The sequence below is a fragment of the Lactuca virosa genome, chromosome 8, assembly GCF_052849685.1.
Source record: "Lactuca virosa cultivar CGN04683 chromosome 8, Lactuca_virosa_CGN04683_v6, whole genome shotgun sequence".
In the NCBI taxonomy this organism is placed as follows: domain Eukaryota; kingdom Viridiplantae; phylum Streptophyta; class Magnoliopsida; order Asterales; family Asteraceae; genus Lactuca; species Lactuca virosa.
The window spans coordinates 275,023,149-275,046,399 of NC_136433.1; the positions used below are offsets into that span (position 1 = coordinate 275,023,149).

Below are 23,251 nucleotides of genomic sequence, written 5' to 3' on the forward strand. Positions count from 1 at the left end.
ACGCCGTGAGATATCCTTGCTCACGTCCTGAGTTTGTGTGACAACCCGAAACTTCTAACTTGTAAGATCAGTTAATGTTATCAATATTAAACTCGATTTTATCGTCATTTAACACCGTTTAAGGGTGTAATGATACTTTCTAAGCCTCGTACAATCAAAGGTTGAGTTCTAGGTCAAGTAATACCAAGTCGTAGTACAACATTCGGGCCATACACTCTATCAGGAGGAGTGTACGGCCGTACATATGGGTGTGCGGCCGCACACCCACCCTCCAACCGTACACCCTCCTCTATTTAAAGGAGGAGACCCCTTCACTCATTCCTTTCCTTTGGCTGCACTCTACTTTCTCTCACTACTTTCTCTCTCTAAAAACTTCATCCAAGAACACTCTAAAGGCCTCAAAAACGTGAACTACTTCATCATTCAGCTTGTTATATTGGTAAAACACTTGAATCTAAGCGTAAAACTCATAGTGTTCTTCGTGTTCTTCATCCCTTGAAGGTGTACGGCCGCACACCTTCATGAGGTGGCCACACACACCTTAAGACTCTCCAAAGTGAAGAGTTTGGCCTCCATTTTCTAGTTGGACTTGGTATTAGCACTAGAACACCTCAAAATCGACATTTCGGGCACAAATGAGGAGTGTACGGTCGCACACCCCTGTGTACGGCCGCACACCCTCTCTGTACGGGCGTAGACTTCTATGTACGGCCGCACACGCCCCCTGTACGGCCACACACTCTTGTGTGCAACCGCACATACAGGCTGAACGCACACCCTGGCCGCACACACACTCCTTTGGCCGTACACCTCCCTTGTTTGATCATATAGGGTCCCGACAAGCATTTCCAAGTCTTTAGGGTGGTTTCCCGTCATGTTTAGTCATGAAACATCCTAATTCTAACACAAATATGTGTTATCACATGTTAATAGGATCCACTTGCGTACGAAACATCGGTTGACACTCAGCATTCGTAACCGATCATTCATCCAGATCCTACGTCAAACGGTGAGTTCATACCCCTACGCTTTTTCCGAGTTTTTCATGTTTTCAGGGGGGGGAATACAAGCAAAAGTACAAGGAAACTTGTGCACAAGTATATTATTTTGTTTGAAATAATTATATGTTCAGTATGCTTTTAACACAGAAAACAGTTTTACCAGACGATTAAGAAATCAACTCGTAGAAACAGTTTTCAAAACTAAAGCAAGGAACTTGTGAATCTTGTCGTAACATGCGATATTATGCAAAGGATTTTCAATATTATTACTTGTAAATTTGTTAGGCTAAGTTTTGAGACACGTCCTTGGTAACACTCCACCGGATACGAGAGTGTAGGACTAACCCTTGTAACCAGAATCTCTTGGAGAGAGAGCGTGACTATTGTGTATAGATCTATATGGGACTGACTATCCCGCACCTTCGCTGCTAGCTACAGCGGGACCGTTAGGTTCAGGGGTGACAAAGTCATAAAAAGATACTAGCCTCCTGTACGTGCCATATCCAGTCTAAGTACGGTTATGACACTCACAACCTAGATAACGAGAATTTACTTTTGTAATAATGAAACAAGTGAACTAACCTCAAAGTAATAACCGATTTGATTACTAGAGGGCATTAGTAATACCCTTAGGATCTAGTTCACTACTTATTTATTAGTTTTATTTATGTAATAAGGCTAATACACCTCACTGAGAGCAAACAGGGTTTTTCAGAAAATTACATCTAACGATACAAGTATGGTAAATGAAACAAGTGAACTAACCTCAAAGTAATAATCGATTTGATTACTAGAGGGCATTAGTAATACCCTTAGGATCTAGTTCACTACTTATTTATTAGTTTTATTTATGTAATAAGGCTAATACACCTCACTGAGAGCAAACAGGGTTTTTCAGGAAACTACATCTAACGATACAAGTATGGTAGATACTTGTGCACTTCATTCCAGAACTATTAACCAACTATCAACTTTTAAGGAAAATATAGGATTTTCCTGGGATAACTCAACCTTACATAAACAGGCTGTTAAACAAATAACGAATGGATAATCAAACATCTTTCATGAGAAAATATAGGATTTTCTTGGGAAATACTTTTCAAAGGATCAAAGAAACATTTCTTTCACCAGAACTAAACGCTTATGAACTCACCGGCTTTATGCTGATATTTTCAAAATTGCTTGTATTCTCAGGGCAACAATAGACAGGTACTCCTGCCAACTTTTGGAGAAGACGAAGCATTTTGGAGTCACGTATTTTACTTTTGTTATATATTGTTATGTATAAACCATGTTTTCAAACAATGTAAATATTCTTATTATAATGTAATGGTTGTGTTTACTTCGCTTACTATGATACAACTGTTGTGATACTACGCATGACGTCGTCCACCTCGGAACGATTCCGCCATCACGGTTTCGGGGTGTGATAGTTTGGAACATATCTCTTCGTTGCCTCGTCACGTACCTTCTAGATCCGAAATGTGGCAAAATGACTCCTCACGTCGTGAGTTTCTATGCTCACGTCGTGAGTTCAGTCGGATTAGGGTTTCTGGCAGCTGTATCTTCGGAAGGTCGTAACTTTCGCATACGAACTTCATTTTTGACGTTCTTTGTATGCACGCGTAGGTATTTACAAGTACTACAACTCTCTTTTAGACTCCAATAGCTAATACTAAGTCTATTTGAAATTCTTCTTTTATAGATATTTATAGTGTTCGGTTTATCATAACTTCTTCATGCGAAGTCAGATTCAGACGTTCTCTATATTTTTGGAATCGTATGAACGTATACTTTGAGTTGTATCATAAAGAAAGTTCATATTTATATTAGAATTTATTATGAACTACATAGTAAGTTTATCACCTTACTAGTTTACAAAATCACATTACATGATTGGTATAATCACACGTGATTTTCTATTGACCTATTTTGACTGGTGTTACATTCTCCCCCCGTTAGAATAATTTTGTCCCGAAATTTATCTTATGGATAGGGTTTTGTCAAACAGTTGGGGGTATTTTTCTTTCATCTGATCTTCACGTTCCCAAGTAAATTCAGGTCCTCGTAGAGTTCCATCAAACTTTCACTATAGGAATACGACTTTGCTTTAATCGTTTGACTTCTCGATCCATGATCTCGACAGTTCTTCTACAAAGTTGAGTTTCGTATTGACTTGTATCTCTTCGAGAGGTATAACAAGAGTGTCATCAGATAGACATCTTTTCAGATTTGATACTTGAAAAACATCGTCTACATTACTTAACTCTTGAGGCAACTTGAGTCGGTATGCGACATAACCAATTCTTGCTAGAATTTCAAAAGGTCATATATACCGTGGATTTAATTTTCCTCGTTTCCCGAATCAAATTACGCCTTTCCAAGGAGAGACTTTCAACATTACTCTATCTCCAACTTGGAATTCTAAAGGCTTACATCTAACGTCAACATAGCTCTTTTGACGATCACGTGCAACCTATAATCGATCCCTAATTTGCACGATCTTTTCAGTTGTCTCGTGGATTATTTCTGGTCCAGTACGTAAGGTATCGCTTGTACGTTCTCTGGCCATCTATGTATCTCCAACTTCTGCCCAACATATTGGGGAACGACATTTTCGTCCATAAAGAGCCTCAAACGGTGCAGCCTTGATGCTGGTGTGATGACTATTGTTGTAGGAAAACTCAATAACGGTAAATGAGTATCCCACACATTTCCAAAGTCTATTACACATGCTTGGAGCATATCTTCTAAAGTCTGAATGGTTCTCTCACTCTGACCATCAGTCTGTGGATGGTAAGTTGTACTCATATCTAGACGTGTTCCTAAGGATTTTTGTAGAGATTGCCAAAATCGTGAAGTGAATCTACTATCTCGGTCAGAAATAATAGAAATTGGAACTCCATGCAATCTGAAAATTTCCTTAAGATAAATTCTAGTCAGCTTCTCCATCTTGTCGTTCTCCTTAATTGGTAAGAAATGGGTGAACTTAGTCAATCTATCGACTACTACCCAAATAGTGTCGAACCCACTAGGAGTTTTAGGTAACTTAGTGATGAAGTCCATTGATATCTACTCCCATTTCCATTCAGGTATTTTTGGTTGCTGAAGTAAACTTGAAGGCCTCTGATGTTCTGCCTTTACTCTAGAACAAGTCAAGCATTTTCTCACATAAGTAGCAATTTCAGCCTTCATGTTTGGCCACCAATAATGTACTTTTAAGTCTAAGTACATTTTGTTAGAGCTTGGATGCACGAAATATATGGACTTGTCGGCTTCTTCTAAGACCAAGTCCCTGACTCCACCGAACTTAGGCCTCCAAATTCGGTTCATAAAGTGTCGCGTTCCGTCATCTTTTTGTATAAGTTGCTTTTCCATTCCTCGCAAAGCTTCGTTCTTGATGTTTTCTTCTTTTAGAGCCTCAATTTGAGCTTCTCTAATTTGTGCGGTAAAGTTAGAATGGATAGTTATAGTTAATGCTCGTACCCGACGGGGTTTAATATATTCTTTCCGGCTCAAGGCATCTGCTACCACGTTTGTCTTTCCGGGATGATAACGAATCTCACATTCGTAATCATTCAACAATTCGACCCATCTTCGTTGTCTCATATTAAGATCTTTTTGGTTGAAGATGTGCTGGAGACTCTTGTGGTCGGTAAAAATAGTACACTTAGTACCGTATAAGTAATGTCTCCAGATTTTTAGTGCAAAAACTACAGCTCCCAATTTAAGATCATGGGTAGTGTAACTATTCTCATGCACCTTAAGTTGTCGTGATGCATAGGCGATAACTTTTCCTCTTTGCATCAACACACATCCCAATCCTTGATTTGATGCGTCACAGTATACGACAAAATCTTCTGTCCCATCTGGAAGGGATAGGATTGGCGCAGTACACAACATTTGCTTCAGTTTCTGAAAAGCAGCTTCTTGTTTGTCTTCCCAGTTGAACTTCGTATCCTTTTGGGTTACTGTTGTAAGCGGCTTGGCTATTTTGGAGAAATTCTCTATGAATCTGCGGTAATAGCCAACAAGTCCTAGGAATTGACGCACTTCTGTTGGCATCTTTGGTACTTCCCAATTCCTAATTGCTTCAACTTTGGACGTGTCAACATGAATTCCTTCGTTGCTAACTACATGACCTAAAAATTGTACCTCTCTAATCCAAAACTCACATTTGGAGAATTTGGCATACAACTTTTCTTTTCTCAGTAGCTCCAAGATTATTTGTAAGTGTTGACCATGTTCTTCCTTGGTTCGTGAATATATCAATATATCATCGATAAATACGATCACGAATTTATCCAAGTATGGTTTGCAAACACGATTCATGAGATCCATAAACACTGCTGGGGCATTGGTCAATCCAAAAAAGATAACTAAGAACTCATAATGACCATAACGAGTTCTAAATGTTGTTTTTGGAATATCATCTTCTTGTACTCTGAGTTGATGGTATCCTGATCTGAGATCTATCTTTGAGTAGTAGCTGGATCCTTGCAGTTGATCGAATAGATCATCAATTCTTGGAAGCGGGTAACGATTCTTGATCGTTAGCTTATTCAGTTCCCGATAATCAATACACATTCAAAAGCATCCGTCCTTCTTCTTGAAAAACAAGATTGGTGCTCCCCAAGGTGAAAAACTTGGTCGGATAAAGCCTTTGTCAAGTAGTTCTTGTAGTTGGCTAGACAATTCTTGCATTTTGGATGGAGCCAACCGATAAGGAGATTTCGCTACTGGTGCTGCTCCTGGAATTAAGTCGATTCGAAACTCGACTTGTCGGACGGGAGGTATTCCAGGTAGATCTTTAGGAAACACGTCAGGGAAATCACATACTTGAGGTATGTACTTGATTTCTTTTGTCTTTCTCTTCTTATCTACAATGTGGGCTAAGAATGCGCTACATTTCTTATGTAGATATTTCTGGGTCTTGGTACAAGAGATGACTTTGAAGTTCTTCCCAGATTTATCACCATAGATAATTAGGGCTTCGCCGTTTGGTAAGGGTAGTCGTATGGCTTTCTCATGACATAGAATTTCAGCGTGGTGTGAAGATAACCAATCCATGCCAATTATAACATCAAAACTACTGATAGGCATTGGCATGAGGTTGACGTGAAAAAGGTAGTTATTAAGAGTTAACAGACAGTTTTCTAGGATTTCATGTGTTTTCTCGGTTTGACCGATAGCGATTTCTACTTCATAGATTTCTTTTAATTTGCTAGACTCATGACTTAACAATTTTCTAAACGTCGGAGTTATAAAACTTCTATCTGCTCCAGAGTCGAAGAGTATGGTAGCATATAAATTATCTATGAGAAACATACCAGATACGACCGAAGGGTCCTGGATAGCTTCTCTGCTTCCGATCACAAATGCCCTGCCACGCCCTATGCCTCCTTGATTCCTTAACTTTGGACATTCTCTCTTGATGTGTCCAACCTCGCCACACTCAAAACACTTTCTTCCTTCACCATGGCCTGCTCCAGTATTTGCTCCCCGATTCACTGTTGCAGGTGTTGTGCTCCTGCAGTGACTAGCAGTATGCCCCTTCTTCTTGCACTTCGTGTAAACAAAACAGTCACCTAGATGATGACGGTTGCACTGACTGCACCATGAAGATTTTGGTTGCGTGGGTACTGCTGTCGTGGCTGTATAATTGGTTGCCACTTCTTGTCTTTTCTCAGATGATTGTCTGGGATTCTTCCCATTAAACTTGCGCTTGTTTGTTACAGATTTGGGAGACTCAACCTTTTAGACCACTACTGTTCCTTGGATCTCTGTGAGGGTTAGCTGATGAGCTATTGTCTTAGTGTTGTCATAGGTTGTAGGATTTGATGCGATCACCATGCCTTTGATTTGTGATGCTCAACCCTAGATATATCGCTCAATCTTCTTATATTCAGGGGTTACAAGTGAAGGGTTTTGAGCAATTCTAACACTCCTAAGTGTACATGCAACCCTAGAAAACCTTGGATCTATATTTGTCTAAAATACATGCAAAATATGATTTCCAAGGTTCATAATCCTATCTAGCGTACATGGGGAACTTTTAAACATAAAGATGGCTAGAATTACATACCTTGTAGTTGTTATGATTCCTTGAATAACCTTGAGAGCCTAGCACCCCAAGTGTGATGCCTCAAATGTTTCACACAACACCAAATGCTTTGGAATAACTTTAGAGAATGTATAACACTTGTAAAAATCGGCTTGCCCTCTCTTGTTCTTAGTGTAGCCGATTTTGGTGAGCAACATGTTCTTTATATAGTGTGTCACATCTAGGGTTACATCATGTAAACCCTAATGTGACATGACTCTTCATTTCCATCACCCATGGGTTTGTAACTCCCATGGAGCATCCAATGGGTTTAACCCAACTTGATTATCCATGGAGCCTTTTAGCCCACTATACAAGTTATGGATGATTTACATAATCAACCCATATATTTAATTAGTCATCATTTGATCACTTAATTAATTCCAAATTAATTCTTGATCAATACTAATTAAATAATACTATTAATATATTAGAACTTATAATATATTAATAAACCACAAGTGTTTTTTCTCTCATTTTAGTCTATCAAAATGCATGATGCCATGCAACCCAAATGGACCATGCCGGGTCGGGTCAAGTACATACCAGATATAGTTATGGACTTAGACACCTTATCCAACAGTCTCCCACTTGGATAAGTCTACTAAATATAACTGCAAGTATGACTTCAGGAACCGATCAGCAATCGTAGCTCTTTTGAAGGTCTCTCGGAACTGAGAAGATGATGATATGCCATTTAAGATAAGTGATCATATAATCTTTTGTTCTAGATATCAGCCGGACAAATACATGGAACAATGTCTTATTTTTGTCCAGCAGTTTGTTTCCCGATTTCCGATTTGTTTGACATAGAACTTAATTGAACACATCAACTTAGTTCTGACCGGGCCCGGTACATGGGTCAAAACAAAATCATCGAGGGGCCCAGATATCGCTTCTAATCCAAGAAGGAACAGATAAACTTCGACTCATATGCTTGTTCTACTACTTGTTAAATCACACACAAACGCACATTTTATAGCATCGAGTTACCAATGCGTTTTTTGCACGATCAATGCATAACCAACTTATAGACAACAAGTCATATCTCTAGGTTTGAAGACTTATATGATATTACCGTCTTGCAATCACTCGAGATGAATTCCATGAAGTGATACCAGCGAGCGTGGGTTGAATCCAATACTCAGAACTTATGAGCACTCATGAGTGTTGAGGCCATGTCCAACATCTTAGACCTCTACAACCAACTCATGACAGTCTTAATTCATATCTACTTCCAACATATGACTGACTGTGGATAACTTTGAATAATATGTAAAACACAACATAAATATTCTGGATGTCAAAACATGCAAAAGAAATAATAGTAAACGATTGACAAAAGATAGCAACACTTTACTCATAAATAAACACAACTTTTATTCATCATCAAATGTCAATTACACTGTACAAATTTCAAAATTATCTAACTACTAAAACTAATATCATCCTTCAGCCTTATGGTCCTTGCATGCTGGAGATGCTTAACCCTACCCAGTCCCTTCGTGAGGGGATCTGTCGGGTTCTCATCCGATGATACCCTCTTTGCCACGAGGAGTCCTTCTTCTATACGATGTCTGATGAAATGGTATTTTCTGTCAATGTGTCTGGATCTCCCGTGATCCCTTGGTTCCTTAGCTAAGGCAACTGCGCTTTCACTATCACAGAAAATCTCTATGGGCTCCTTTATAGCAGGTACAACTCCAAGGTCTCCAATGAAGTTCTTTAGCCATATCGCCTTCTTTGCTGCCTTGCTTGCCGCTATATACTCTGATTCGCAAGTTGAATCAGCCACTGTCTCCTGCTTGGAACTTTTCCAAGAAATTGCTCCTCCGTTTAAGGTAAAGACCCAGCCCGACTGAGAGCGGAAATTATCCCTATCAGTCTGGAAGCTAGCATCACTATACCCTACAACTCTCAAGTCATCACTCCCACCAAGGGTAAGGACCCAGTCCTTAGTCCACCGCAGGTACTTGAGAATGTTCTTTACCGCCGTCCAGTGAGCCTTACCAGGGTTCCCCTGATACCTTCTAACCATGCTCAAAGCAAAGGCTACATCAGGACGAGTGCAGGTCATAGCATATATGATCGAGCCTACTGTAGAAGCATAAGGTACTTGACTCATTTCTGCTATCTCAACCTCGGTACTCGGGCTCTGAGTCTTACTTAATCTAGCATTACTCTAGATGGGTAACTCTCCTTTCTTGGAATCTTGCATGCTGAACCTTTTCAGCACTTTATCCAAGTATGTACTCTCACTAAGTCCAATTAGTCTTTCACTCCGGTCTCTCAGAATCGTTATCCCTAGAATATAGGCAGCTTCTCCTAGGTCCTTCATAGCGAAACACTTCCCAAGCCAAGACTTCACTTCCTGCAAGGTTGGGATGTCATTTCCTATGAGTAGTATGTCATCCACATACAATATGAAAAAGCTAACTATACTCCCACTAGCCTTGACATACACACAAGATTCATCTTCACTCCTCGAAAAGCCAAACTCTTTGACTTTCTCATCAAAGAAAAGATTCCATCTACGAGGTGCTTGATTTAATCCATAAATGGATTTCTCAAGTTTACACACTTTATTAGGGTTCTCTGTACTGACAAAACCCTCTGGATAATTCATGTAAACATCGTCAGCCAACTTTCCATTAAGGAAAGCGGTTTTGACATCCATTTGCCATATTTCATAGTCATGAAATGCAGCAATGGCTAACAACACCCTAATATACTTAATCTTGGCTACTGGTGAAAAGGTCTCATCATAATCAACTCCTAGAGTTTGAGAAAAGCCCTTTGCCACCAGTCGTGCCTTATAAGTGTGTACATTACCATCCATGTCAGTCTTCTTCTTGAAGATCCATTCGCACCCTACTGTCTTACGACCTGGTACATTGTCAACCAAGTTCCAGACTTGATTGTCATGCATGGACTGTATCTCGCTGTCCATTGCCTCTTTCCATTTAGCAGACTCGGGGCCTGCCATGGCTTCTGCATAGCTGTTAGGTTCATCTAGACTTACCAGTGTCTCATCACTGATAAGTGTCTCACCTTCCGCAGTAATATGGAAACCATAGTAGTGCTCAGGTGCATTCCTAACCCTTGTGGAACGCCTCAGAGGTACAGACTCATCAATTGGATCAACAGGATTTTCCTCCTCAGGTTGACTGCTAGGGTTTGAGGTTCCTCACCACTTGACTCTTGAATTTCTTCAAGGTCAATTTGCCTCCCACTGTTTCCTTGGCTTATGAACTCTCTCTCTCTCTCTCGAAAGACACCCCTCCTTGCTACAAAGACTACATTCTCACTAGATCTGTAGAAGAGGTTACCAAAGGATTTCTATGGGTAGTCGATGAAAATACACCTCTCACTTTAAGGTTCGAGCTTGTCGTGAGTCTCGCGTCTCACGAATGCTTCGCAACCCCAAATCTTGATGTGGGCTAGATTGGGAACTTTTCCAGCCACATCTCGTGAGGTGTTTTGGCAACCTTCTTTATAGGGACCAGATTAAGGATATGGGCGGCAGTCTCTAAGGCATACCCCCAGAATGAGATTGGTAGCATAGATCGACTCATCATAGAACGAACCATGTTCAATAAGGTTCGATTACGCCTCTCAGCTACACCATTCAACTGTGGTGTCCTGGGAGGTGTCAATTGTGAGACAACCCCACATTCCCTAAGATAGTCGAGGAACTTTGTACTAAGATCACCACCACGATCGGATCGAAGCATCTTAGTGTTCCTTCCCAATTGATTCTCTACTTCCTGTTTAAACTCTTTAAACTTATCGAAATTCTCTGACTTATGCTTGATCAAGTAGACATAACCATATCTACTATAATCATCTGTAAAAGTCACATAATAACGATTAGCATCCCTTGTGGCAGTTTTGAAGGGTCCACACACATCCGTGTGTACTAGATCCAACAAACCTTCACCCCTAGCACAAGAACCTGTGAAGGGTGACTTTGTCATTTTTCCAAGTAAGGATGATTCACAACTATCATCTGACTTTAGGTCAAATGATTCCAAGACTCCATCCTTTTGGAGTTGGCCTATGCGTTTCTTGCTTACATGTCCAAGACAACAATGCCATAATGATGCTTTATCCAATTTATTATCATTAGTAGAATCAATACACAACACATTATTTCCTAAATTATCTACAATAGACACAAATTCATACACACCATCACAAGGTAATGCTTTAAAATAAAACATATTATTAAAGAAAGCATTTATTCCACCAACTTCATTATCAAAAGAAAAGGTAAAACCTTGGTTGTACAAAGCATGAAAGGAAATAACATTTCTTGCCATTTCTGGCGAATAACAACATTTATTCAAACCTAAAGTAAACCCACTACTTAGCAACAAAGTATAAATTCCAATCTTGGTGACAGGTGAAACTTTCCTATTCCCCATGATCAAGTTTATCTTTCCATGCTCCACATTCTCACTTCTTCTTAGTCCCTGCAAATCAGAACAAATATGAATACCACAACCGGTATCAAGGACCCAAGAGTTAAAATAAGGTGAGTTTTTAGATAATATTGTGTAAATACCTGCATGGTTGGGTTTCACTTTCCCATCCTTTAAATCTTGCTGGTACTTTGGGGAGTTCCGCTTCCAGTGTGCCTTTTCATGGAAATAGAAGCATTCAGCCTCTTTTGGGGTCAGCAGAAGGAGTGACGAAACCTTTCTTGGTTCCGCTTGAAGAGGAGCCATCAAGGGTCTTACCCTTGGTACCCTTCGAAGGGTTCTTCCTCTTCTTCCCTCTACCTCTCCCGATTGCCAGGACAGGTGTGGAGTTTGGAGTAGGAGTAGAAGTGGTAACAACCGACTTACCTTTAAGACCTGATTCTGCGGTCTTTAGGAGTCCTTGAAGTTTTCTAAGTGTAACTTCATCCTTGTTCATGTGGTATGTCATGCGGAATTGATCATAACACGGAGGTAAGGAGTGCAAAATGATATCTATTACTAAATCCTCTGGGAAGTTCACATTCAACTTCATCAACCGGTCCACAAACCTTTGCATTTTCTGCATGTGGCCAGTGATGGGTTCACCATCTTTCATTCGGGTTGTTATCATGGAGGAGATGATTTCATATCGCTCTTGACGAGCACTCTGATGGTAGCGGTCCATCAAATCCTGGTGCATCTCAAAAGGATAGTAGTCCTCATAGGACTTTTGGAGCTTGGTTGTCATAGTGGCCATCATGATGCATGCCACTTTGGTAGCATCTCTTTCATGTGCCTCATATTCAGCAAACTCCTCAGGAGTAGCAGTCGGCTCAGGTACCTTAAGTTCCTTGTCGAGAACATATTCTTTGTTCTTGTATCGAGTGACCATCCTGATGTTTCTGATCCAATCAGTAAAGTTGGATCCATCAAAGATGACTCTCCCACAAAGGTTCATGAGAGAGAAGGAGCCAGTAGGGTTTGAGCCAAAAGCAGAATGGTGGTAGACATCTGAAAAGAAGAAAAGACAAGTTTAGTTTAGATACAAGGATAATCCTTAATAAAACACCCAAATGTAATATTAAGGCTAGGATCCAATCACAATATATTATAACTTAGAAGATGGATGCCGTAATCTAAGCTAAAACATATTTGAAAGGTAGGTGAATGACGATTCACCAATTTCCACCACGAAAACGAAATATATAAATCATTAAGTTTTATTTGGTTTTTAGAAACTCCTAGATTCATTGAACTTTTCAATGGCTTGTTTCAATCTCGAGTGTGCCCTTCATGTTTTGTGACTGGGATACCGAGGATCACAAAACAAGGTGTGAAGTAACCACGCAAATTACTTGGTACCCTTAATGTTTTTTCACTTAATCGATGTTCCGGTTAACCACACGCGCTCCACTAACCTATGAAAAACCTTAAGTAACCCTTTGCCTACCTTGTTAAGCCCAAGTTAGTGTACCGGTTAACCACACACGCTCCACCAACGACTTAATCAAAGTGCAAAGTGTAATTTTATGGGTTAGCACCTTATTCACATTTTCCTAAAGTAACTAAGATTGGGAATTTATAAAACATTTAGTTACTTTATAGTAATCATTATACTTTTAATGAGAATTTTAAGTCATTGTCCTACCCGTTCGGCTAACGACCCTCCACCAGCCAAGGAAGCGGTGGGTGAGAGTGGACACCCATTAAGCTGCCATTTTATAGGCAACAACCTTATACCCCCCTTATAGACCGGCTTCGTGAATGAGGCCTACTAACGGTAAAACGACTTGATCTTATACATATATATATATATATATATATATATATATATATATATATATATATATATATATATAATTAAACTTATAATATTATAAAGTATAAGGGTTGAATTTTAACTTTTAAAATTCTAGGGATTGGAACTAAAGTTTATTAGATGACTTTACATGTTCCAAAACTTGAGGGCAAGTTTTGTAACTTAACAAAACCTTTCAATTCATAACTTATGAGTTATTAAAATGAAGACTCTTCATTTTTGTAACTTGTGTGTTCTTTTAATGGAATTAAAACAAAGAGTCTTTTGGTTATCCATAAATTGAGGACAAGTTATGGACTCCATTAAAACACATAAAGATCATGAATTCAACATTAAACAACTAATTCCTATGATCTATCAAGAACTCATAAGAACATCAATTAATCATATCAAAATTTCAAGAACATATGAACACATATAATCATGTAATTTTGATATTAGTCATTGTAAATGGATTAGAACAATCATTACACCATATAAAACAAGTTTAATAACACCAAAACAGTTTAGGGTAATGTTTCTAGTCCATTTCCAGCAGCAGAAGTCGAAAATCTGCATTCTGAGGCTCTGACTAATAAACAAAAGTCGAAAATCTGCATTCTTAATCTCAAGGAAAATCTTAAAATAAAATAAAACTAATAAACAAAAGTCTTCAAATTGTATTTGAAATTCCTGAATCGTTTTTCCACTTTTGAAAAAGACTCGTCCTCGAGTCTTCGTATTTTATTCGTATTACTCATGGCTTCCAAAGGGCAAACAACTTCCAAACTTTAAAACGAACATATAAGCAAAAAAAACAACCACGATAAAAAAAATGTTTTCGGTATGCTCTTGAGTTGCTTCGAATATTATTTATTGAGTACCCATAGAAGAAGATCATGTATATAAAGAACGTAAAAAACTGAAAACTTGTCGTGGACATTATCATCACCAGCTTCTGTAATCACGGACGTTGGAAAATATATCTTAATTTTCAACACCAACTTCTTCTTCAATGGTTTCGCCTTCATCTTCGGTGTTATAGACAGGTTTCGTATCATGGACGAAATCAATATCACAAAACGGACAACTCTCGTTTTCATCGTCTTCATTCCAAAAGATTGATTTTGATTCAGACACACTTGAGGGAGATTAGTGCACATGGCCATACCAAACTGGTATTATTACTATAAATATCAGTGTTCTTTTGGGTTACATGCAAGAACAAAATAAAGCAGAACTGAAAATATATTTATTTTAAAGACTTGTTTTGTTAATTAATTAATCAGAAAACATAAAGAATATAGAATATTCTAAAATACATGCAAAATATGATTTCCAAGGTTCATAATCCTATCTAGCGTACATGGGGAACTTTTAAACATAAAGATGGCTAGAATTACATACCTTGTAGTTGTTATGATTCCTTGAATAACCTTGAGAGCCTAGCACCCCAAGTGTGATGCCTCAAATGTTTCACACAACACCAAATGCTTTGGAATAACTTTAGAGAATGTATAACACTTGTAAAAATCGGCTTGCCCTCTCTTGTTCTTAGTGTAGCCGATTTTGGTGAGCAACATGTTCTTTATATAGTGTGTCACATCTAGGGTTACATCATGTAAACCCTAATGTGACATGACTCTTCATTTCCATCACCCATGGGTTTGTAACTCCCATGGAGCCTCCATGGAGCATCCAATGGGTTTAACCCAACTTGATTATCCATGGAGCCTTTTAGCCCACTATACAAGTTATGGATGATTTACATAATCAACCCATATATTTAATTAGTCATCTTTTGATCACTTAATTAATTCCAAATTAATTCTTGATCAATACTAATTAAATAATACTATTAATATATTAGAACTTATAATATATTAATAAACCACAAGTGTTATTTCTCTCATTTTAGTCTATCCAAATGCATGATGCCATGCAACCCAAATGGACCATGCCGGGTCGGGTCAAGTACATACCAGATATAGTTATGTACTTAGACACCTTATCCAACAACAAGTGATGGACACATTACCGCAAGATCATTAAATCTAGCGGTATAAGCTTTTATCTCTGAACCCTTCATGGTTAGGGTCCACAATTCTTGTTCCAGCTTATGTATTTCCTCCCTAGGACAATTCTCCTCTACTAGCATCATTTTTAGCTCTTCCCATTTCATGGAATTTGCAGTATCAATTCCCATTGTATTTACATGGCTGTTCCACCATGTAAGTGCTGCATCAGCGAAAGTACATGTTGCAAATCGTACTTTACAATCGTCTGGACAGAAGCTTATTTGAAAGACGGACTCTATCTTTTCTATCCACCTAGTCAAATTAACAACCCTTTCATTTCCATGAAAGCTCTTTGGCCTGCAATTCATAAAGTCTTTGTAGGTACACGTTCTAGCGGTCCCTACATTGCCTTCATTTCTAACTCCACCTCTTGTGACATTAGATAGTGCCGCAACAATTCTTTGAGCTATGATTTCTTCAAGTTCTGTTGTACTTTTTGGGGGGGTTTGGTCTGGTGGTTGTTGTTGTGGTGTTGATCGTTGGTTAGGGTTTATCCGAGCACTACTCCTTCTAGGCATTTTGTTTTAGTTCCTATTATAAATAATAATAATTTTATAAGTTTCATGAAGAATTAGTCATTTACTACACGAGTACTAAATACTTCAATTATTCTTCAAAGTGTAAAACATAATGGATAACACAATGATTACTGTAATATATGCTTCATATTATTACCAGCGGTTACATCAGTTTATTTAGGCTTATAAAAGAAAAGTTTCTATAAACATTGCAAAATTTGCAAGGTTTTCTACATCCTTGCTATAAACTTTACTCTTCTTGCCTTAACTAGTCTGACTTCTCTATTTACACAACCACTAGTTTTATCTTATCTACCAGTAACCTAGGTGATGACCTAGCACGTCAGTGGCATTAACCATGGTGGTTGTCGCCGGGAAAAGCTTTTTTGCCACCACTATCCACCGTGAAAGGTAGCTTTGGGCGTGTTGTGGTGATTGTGCCCGTGTGTTGTAACGGTTCGAGGCTACAAGAGAGTTTTCTTGGCTGGAGATCCGAAGAAGGACCCCACCGCCACCACCGTGAGGTGGTGGCTGCCGCCATTCGCCACCGCCGGCGGCCACAAGGTGGCTGTTCGTGCATTTTATTTTTGATATGTTATTTTGAGCTAAGCATTGTAACATTGTAATAGTGGCTAGAATAATGAAATGAAAACTCAAAACCACCACCGTGAGGTGGTGGCTGCCGCCACCGGCCGCCGCGTCGGGTGGCGGTGTGCCATGTTTGGTTTGTGACTCGTTTGGATCTTTAGACAATGGACTAAAACCCTAATGGGCCTAATAAACCCTAATGGGCCCAATGAAGCCATAAATGGCCTAAAAGCCCAAACATGTGACTAATGGGCCTAGTGAGACCCTAATGGGCCTAATGAACCTTAACTGATCAAAAGACCTAGCTATTGGGCCTGTTGGGCTAAGATGGGGGTTGGAAACCCTAATTAGGGTTTAGAAAACCCTAATATTAGATTTATGAGCTTGGACTTATTGGGACCCACATTTGGGACATTGGAATGGAATTGTGTATTAAGCCCAATCACACCATATGATTTATTTAGAAGAGTGATGGACTTAATGGATTAAGTCCTTAATGGGTTAAGTGAGAAACACTTAACCCTAATTGTCATTTCATGTGAAACCCTAATTTCACTTGGGTTTATTGTTGGGCCTTTCTATTGGGCCATGATGATTGGGTTATTAATGGGCTATCCAAGATCAAGCAAATGGACTAGAATAATTAATGGGCTTTGAGGTAGGGCCCATATGAGGAGTTGGGCCCAATTTGGAAAATTGGGCCATAGATGGGCCATAGTTTGGGCCTTTATGATTATGTGATATTGGGCCATTAGAATGTTGAATGTTGGACTGGACTAAATGGTTGGGCCTTATGGTGAGACCTTATAAAGGTTTGGGCCCATTTTGGAAAATTGGGCCATGTATTGGGCTTTGGCCCATAGTTAACTTTTGGGCCTTTGGATTGGGCCTTGGGCTTGAATCAAGCCAAGATAGGGGTAAAACAGTCTTTTACCCTAACATGGACTTATGGACATGTGTTGGAACCCAATTATTAATTGGGTGATGTTTGATATTGACAGATCGGAAATCTGTCATCCAGCAGCTGGGATTGTGTCTACGGAACTTCAGCAGTGTGAGGTGAGTTACCTTCCAGTAGAAGTGGGTCTAAGGCACCAAGGCCGACCCACTAGTAGTTGATTACAATTGAGATGATTGTCTTTGTGATAATTGTCTGGTTTTCTATTACTTGATGTGTTCTATGTGCCAGTATGTTATGTTCTATGTGATAGCGGTAGTAGGAGGGGAATAGTCCCCCGATCGGTTGTTAGGACCGAAGGGTAGGTCGGACACCCCAGATATGTCTGACAGCATGTTTATGATATGTTATTATGTGATAGTAGTAGGGGTGAAATAGTCCCCGTGACCGGGTGAGATAGACCGGAGGGTAGGCAGGCACCCCAGAATGGCCTGACACGGGTACTCAGCACCCCAGAATGGCTTGACACGGGTAGTCAGCACCCTAGAATGGCTTGACATGGGTAGGTCGGGCACCCCAAAATTGCCCAGCAGTATGTATGCTACGTGGTTGTATGGTATGTGGTATGATGGGGGAACTCACTACGCTTCGTGCTTACGATTTTCAGTTTTGGTTTCAGGTACTTCGTTTTTAAAGGAAAGGAGCCGGCTTTATCGCAGCGCATCACACTATGGTTTTCCGCACATGAGATCTTTGGGATTACTCTCTGATATTGTTTCATGATAACACGTTTTGATTATTTGTACTTTGGTTTTGACATGTCATGATATTATGGATGTTTTCTTATACTATTGGTTTTATAATAACTTATTTAAAAATGAAATTTTTGGCCTTGAATTTTGGGATGTTACAACAGCGCATCTCACTATGTTTTCCGCACATGAGATCTTTGGGATTACACTCTGATATTATTTTATGATAACATGTTTTGATTATTGACACTTCGGTTTTGACATGGGATGTTATTATGGATGTTTCTTATATTGTTGGTTTTATAATAACTTAAATAAGAAAATGAAATTTTTGGTCTTGAATTTTTGGATGTTACACTGAAAACTTTGGAGTCTCTAAATCCCTAAGAAGTTATGTTTTTACAAAAAAACCAAGTTTGAGATCTAAGAAACCGATAGAGCAATCTTTTGCAATAATGGAGAGAAGTGCAGTTGATTTGAAAACTATGAGGGCCTTATGTGCTAATGGGATTCCATTTAATGTTTTGCGGAATCCTCAAATTCGTGACATGGTAAACGCATTAAGAAAGGCACCCGAAGGTTATAAAGCGCCATCAAGTGAGAAAGCAAAAACTGTTTTACTAGACGAATGTGTCAGAGATGTTGAGAAAGACTTGATACCATTTAAACAAACATGGTATTCACACACTATTTCTATTGTATCTGATCGGTGGTCAAACATAAAACATAAACAATTACTCAATGTTCTTGCTGTAAACAGTCGAGGTTCTATGTTTATGTATGCCACTGAAGCAATTGCTCAATTTCAAAGCCAAGCGATTGATTCTGTCGACCCAAGTAATGTTCCCAGTTTTGTGACGGACAATGCCACCAATTATAAAGTTGCTGGAAAGGAAGTGGAAAATGTGTACAAGCATATTTTTTGGTCACCATGTTCTGTTCATACCTTAAACCTGATTTTTAAAGATTATGCAAGCGAGTTTATTTGGTTACAGGACACATATAAAAAGGGGAAAATGATTGTCAAATGTTTTCTAAATCATGGACAAGCTTTGTCCATTTTTAGGGTGACTTCAAAGTTGGTGCTTTTAAAGGTTGCAGAAACCCGATTTGCTTCTCACTACGTTTTGTTGAAGAGGTTATTCATTTGTAGAGATGCACTATCTACAACAATTACTCGTAATTCGTAGAGATATTGGGTGAAACACGACGATGAACACACTAGAAAAATTGGACAACTTGTTGTTAATTATATAAGAGATGATGACTTTTGGGTCGAAGTTGAAAATATTTTACGCATCACGAAGCCAATTTATTGGTTGATCAAATTTTGCGATGGTGAAGGCCCGAAAATGGGCGAAATTTATGAAAATATGGATAATATGTTGGGGGAAATACAAAATGTGATGAAGGAAAATATGTATGCATCGTATTTCCCTCAAGTACAACAAATTGTATGGAACAGGTGGTAGAAAATTAGCATACCATTACATTGTTTAGGATTTGCTTTAACTCCACGGTTTTACGATAGCCGTTATCTTGAAACATTAGCACCGGGTGGAACTCATAGAAAAGCGCCTAACCTTGATAAATAAGTTATACAAGGTGTAATGGAAGAATTTAATCGCATTTCTGAAAATAGAGACGAAGAACGATTGTTGCGGGAACAATTTGCCACATTTAACATGAAGAAGGGTCTTTATTCTCTACCGACAACTCAAATGGACGCGGTTACTATGGAAGCAATTGATTGTTGGTCTACTTATGGCGTGGAAACACCGAAGTTAGCTGATGTGGGAAAAAAAGTATTGTCACAACCTATAAGTAGCTCTTCAGCCAAAAGAAATTGGAGCACTTATTCCTATATTCACAATGTGAAGAGAAACCGACTAACTGTAAAAGGGCTGACAAACTTGTTTTTGTACATTCAAATATTCGTTTGAGTTCAAGTTTTACCAAAGAATATAAAGAAGGGCCACACAAAAAGTAGGATATGGATCCCGAATCTACAGACTTGGAAGAATCAAGGCTAGAAGACATAGAATGGGAAGATCTCGAGGAAGACGAAGATAATGGCCATGGAAAAAAAACAAAGGGTGGAGTAGTAGATTAAGTTACATGTTTGAGTTTTAAGTTTTAAGTTTATGTTTTCTGTTCTGACTTTTGATGTTTGTTGGATTTGATGTTGTTAGTCTAATAAGATTTTGGACTTTATCTTGTATTGGGCTTTATGATTGGGTCTTTTAGCTAGGAAACCCTAATTAGCTTATATATATATATATATATATATATATATATATATATATATATATATATATATATATATATATATATATATATATATATTATGTATTTCCCTTTCATTGTATTTGTACTTCTCATTTAATAATAATATGAAACTCTAGCCGTTCTATATTTTGTTAGTTTGTACTTTCGTTTACATGGTATCAGAGCTTGGTTGATTGTATGTACTTTCGTTTTGGAGGCGAGTATTGTTCCTTGGTACAGTTCACAACATTGTTCATCGTACTGTTCACGACACTGTTCATCGCTACTATTCATCGTACTATCCACGACACTAATCATCGATACTATTCATGTACTGTTCATTGCGTTGTTCACATTACTGTTCACCGCACTGTTCATGTTATTATTCATCGCAATTTTGGGTATGGTTTCTTACTCGTTTCGGTATTCAGTTTGATTTGATTTGTTCGTTTTGTCGGTTTCGAGGGTTTCGTTTCTTCTGTTGGTTTTGTTGATTTCGAGATCTTAATTATTTCTGCTTCTACTCGTATTTACTATTTGAATGATATTGAAATATGGCCCCAAGAGATGATTCTCTTCATTCAATTAGTATTCAATTCGATGGCAAAAACTATGCCTATTGGAGTTATGTTATGAAAATTTTCTTGCGAGGCAAGACTATGTGGGGGATTGTTACAGGTGACAAGAAGAAACCAACAGACAAGAAGGCTAATAATTATGCAACCTTATTGGATTAATGGGAGACTAATAACTCCAAGAACATTAATTGGATTAATAATTTTTTTATCAAGTCTATTGGTACTCAATTGGCTAAGTATAACACAACAAAGGAGGTTTGGGATCACTTGGCTAGCCTATATACTCAGTCTAAATTTGCAAAGCAGTATCAGTTAGAGTTTGATATTCGAGCCCTCCAACAGAACAATCTCAGTGTTCAGGAATTTTATGTAGCTATGTCGAATTTGTAGGATCAGTTGGCACTTACAGAAACCTGATGTGTTGAAGGCTTTTAAGCCTTATATTGATAGAAGGGAAGAGCAACGTTTAGTTCAGTTCTTCATGGCATTACGTTTAGATTTTGAAGGCTTGCGCGGATCAACCTTGCATCGCAAACCTCTTCCCACTGTTATTTCGGTTGTTCACGAGTTGATTGCTGAAGAAACTCGTATCAAGTCTCATGCTGACAAAGGTCTCAAGACAGCCACTCCTGCTGTTTTTGTTGTTCCACAACGACCTCAGTCTTCAAACCAGAATCGTCCTAAAGTTGCATTTGATGAGTGTGCTTTCTGTAAAAAGAAGAACCATTGGAAGGCAAATTGTCCATTTGCTGAAAAATAAGGGAAACCAAAAGCAACAGAAAACGAGATCACCTGCACAGTCTCAGGCTTCACAACTGAACAGGTCTTCTGGACAGTCACGTCCCTTGTATCCATCTTTTAGTCCACCACAGTACGCTGCTGCTACACCTTCAGTTAAGAATGAAACAGATTTCACACCACCCTCAGCCTTGGATCCACATAATGTTGAGTAGTTCAGACAATTATTAGCTGCCAATCCAACTGCCATGTCAGCTTCCATGTCTCATTTAGGTCTGTCTTCATCCAACACGTCAGGTATTCCTTCATCCTTGTGGATATTGGATTCTAGTGCATCTCATCACATGTCACCACATTTGTCATCTTTTGCTTCATTATCTTCTCGTACACCTGTCTCTGTTGTGTCTGCTAGTGCTACACCCATATCAGTAGAGGGTGTTGGTTCAATTGTCACTCCTTATATATCTTTAACAGATGTGTATTACATTCCCACACTTGCTTTGAATCTTGCATCGGTCAGTCAGTTGTGTAAATCTGGTTGTTGGGTCTTCTTTTATGATTCATTATGTTCTGTATAGGACATTCGGTCTTGGAAGGTGATTGGGATAGGTCGTAGACTTTGGTTTTGCTTGAAGAGGAGCCTTCAAGGGTCTTACCCTTGGTACCCTTAGAAGGGTTCTTTCTCTTCTTCCCTTTGTCATGCCCGATTGCCAAGACATTGGCCGCAGTTGGAGTAGGAGTAGGAGTAGTAACAACCGACTTACCCTTTAGACCACTTTCGGGGGTCTTCAAGAGTCCTTGAAGTTTGCTGAGGGTGACTTCTTCCTTGTTCATGTGATATGTCATGCAGAATTGATCATAACACGATGGCAAGGAGTGCAAAATGATGTCTATTGCTAACTCCTCAGGGAAGTTCACATTCAGCTTCAGTAAACGGTCCACATACCTTTGCATTTTCTGCATGTGGCCCGTGATGGGTTCACCATCCTTCATTCGGGCTGTTATCATGGAGGAGATTATTTCATATCGCTCTTGACGAGCACTTTGATGGTAGCGGTCCATCAAGTCCTGGTGCATCTCAAAAGGATAATAGTCCTCATAGGACTTTTGGAGCTCGGTTGTCATGGTGGCCATCATGATGCATGCCACTTTTGTAGCATCTCTTTCATGTACCTCATATTCAGCAAGCTCTTCAGGAGTAGCAGTTGGCTCGGGTACCTTCAGCTCCTTGTCGAGAACATATTCTTTGTTCTCATACCGAGTGACCATCCTGATGTTTCTGATCCAATCTGTAAAGTTGGACCCATCAAAGATGACTCTCGCACAAAGATTCATGAGAGAGAAGGAGCTAGTAGGGTTTGAGCCAGAAGCATTGTTATTGGAAGACATCTGAAAAGAAGAGGGAATAGATTAGATTAGATATAGAGATAGTCCTTAACAAAACACCCAAACGTAATATTAAGGCTAG

At 39.0% G+C, this 23,251-nt stretch overlaps 1 protein-coding gene across 1 annotated transcript; it reads left to right on the top strand.

Annotated features, from left to right (window-relative positions):
• The first annotated feature begins 18,654 nt into the window (after nt 1-18,654).
• On the top strand, nt 18,655-19,389 carry LOC145131532 (uncharacterized). The gene has a single exon (XM_079066208.1). The coding sequence runs from the start codon at nt 18,655-18,657 to the stop codon at nt 19,387-19,389; it is 735 nt and encodes a 244-aa protein (XP_078922334.1).
• Nucleotides 19,390-23,251: the final 3,862 nt, after the last annotated feature.

Excerpts from the sequence above, each read along its gene's own strand:
- LOC145131532 (XM_079066208.1), top strand. The coding sequence starts at position 18,655 with ATGGAGAGAAGTGCAGTTGATTTGAAAACTATGAGGGCCTTATGTGCT.